At 50.4% G+C, this 1,890-nt stretch overlaps 1 protein-coding gene across 1 annotated transcript; it reads right to left on the reverse strand.

The window, feature by feature from the left end:
• Positions 1–837: 837 nt before the first annotated feature.
• LOC114548604 (somatostatin receptor type 5) lies at positions 838–1,890 on the reverse strand. Its single transcript, XM_028568594.1, has one exon. The coding sequence runs from the start codon at positions 1,888–1,890 to the stop codon at positions 868–870; it is 1,023 nt and encodes a 340-aa protein (XP_028424395.1). The 3' UTR covers positions 838–867.

The raw sequence follows: 1,890 nt of genomic DNA on the forward strand, positions 1-1,890 counted from the left end.
CAAAATTCCCTAAAATTCAGCATAACAAGGACAAGAAAATATAAAAAAATAAACATGTACAACATTCAATCTAGGGTTGGGCATCGTTTGGATTTTAACAACTGTGATTCCAATTCCGATTCTTCCTTACGATTCCGGTTCTTACCGATTCTCGATTTCGATTCTTTGAGGGGTGGAGTTGAAACGGGTCACATGCCTATTTTCACAAATAAGAGGAACGTTTTATTTTGATTCAATGGTGGTTTGCAGTTTTACAGGGCTTTTTCGATGTAAAATAAAGCCACACTAGAGCGCTGCTTAATCTGGTCCAAGGCTGCAACACAATTCAATTCAATTCAATATTATTTATAGTATCAAATCATTATCTCAAGACACTTTACAGATATACTATAATTAAGTCCCAACAATTCCAGTAATTCCCTTAAGAGCAAGCATAGTGCGACAGTGGTGAGGAAAAACTCACTTTTAGGAAGAAACCTCGGCAGACCAGGCGCTTGTTGTTGGCACCGTCACACACCACCTACCAAGAGCCTGGCCGCTTCGGAAACCAAAACTCGCACATTGTGAAATTGGGAAGCGATGATCGGATTTGAAACCAAATCCTCTAAACGATTCCAATACAGAAACGATTCTACTGGAATCTTAATTTTTGAAACGATTCCAAGTAGGAATCGGTTCTCGATGCTCAATCCTACTTCAAAAGTTTAAGTGGAGAAGATAAAAAAAAAAAACGAAATCAGAATGTATCACACATCTACAAACCATCAAATGAGTAAATAAGCGGCGAGCAGTTGAAAAAGTATCACGCGGTGCATCGTGACAGGCAATTGAGGAAAATATAGAGTCAGGTTTTTTTATGTAGTGTCTCTATGCCAGAATGGTCACATCCCGCACACACGTGTCACTTAAGTCATACCGTTCAGTGTTGCAGTGCATGCTGGGAGGCGACTTGGCGGCGGGGCAGACGAGGGTGCGGAAGTGCCTCCTGAAGGTGTCGGAGAGGCAGGCGTAGAGGATGGGGTTGGCGCAGCTCCAAGAGTACGACAGCAGCACCACGAAATCGAAAGCCCTGGTGAAGCTCAGCACCAGGCCGGTTTGATACAGAGAGTAGAAGTTCAACGTGTAAAACGGCAGCCAGCAAACCCCAAACACCACCACCACCGCCACCACCATTTTGGTCACCTGCCGCTCCAGCCGCTGGCTCTCGTGGTTGTGCGGCGTGTTCGCCCGGAGCCGCTGGGACCTCAGGGTGAGCAGCAGCGCCGCGTAGAACGTCGTCATGGCCGTGAACGGCAGCGCGAACCCCAGGACGAAGGTGTACGACAGAACGCCGAGCCACCAGGCCTCGGAGACGAGGTACGGCATGCACAGGCCTCCGTCGGCCGAGAAGTGGAGCGCCATCGGGAGGATGGTGAGCAGCGAGAACAGCCACATGAAAGCCGAGACGACCTTGGCGCTGCGCGGAGTTCTCCAGCGGGCGAACCGCAGCGGGTCGGCCAGAGCCATGTAGCGGTCGAGGCTCATCGCCGTCAGGCAGAAGACGCTGGTGAACTGGTTGATGCCGTCCAGCACCATGACCAGTTTGCACGCCGCGTCGCCAAACACCCAGTAGTTCCGGAAGTTCTGGCTCGCGATGAAGGGAAGGCCGACCATGAAGAGTCCGTCGGCCAGCGCCAGGTTGAAGATGTACACCGTCGTGGGCGACGACATTTTGTCCAACTTCAAAATGGCGACGATGACGAGGGAGTTCCCGGCGAGGCCCAGGATGCAAACCGCCAAGTAGAGTACAGCCATGGCGATGCCAAAGCCGTCCATCTTGCCCTCGTAGAGAAGATGCTCATCAGCGTAGGTCTGATTGTTGTCGCCGTCTGTTAAAAATGAGGCATCCAT

The sequence above is a fragment of the Perca flavescens genome, chromosome 21, assembly GCF_004354835.1.
Source record: "Perca flavescens isolate YP-PL-M2 chromosome 21, PFLA_1.0, whole genome shotgun sequence".
Classification (NCBI taxonomy): domain Eukaryota; kingdom Metazoa; phylum Chordata; class Actinopteri; order Perciformes; family Percidae; genus Perca; species Perca flavescens.

What these genes read in the sequence shown, in the direction of transcription:
- LOC114548604 (XM_028568594.1), bottom strand. Translation starts at nt 1,890, where the DNA reads ATGGATGCCTCATTTTTAACAGACGGCGACAACAATCAGACCTACGCT.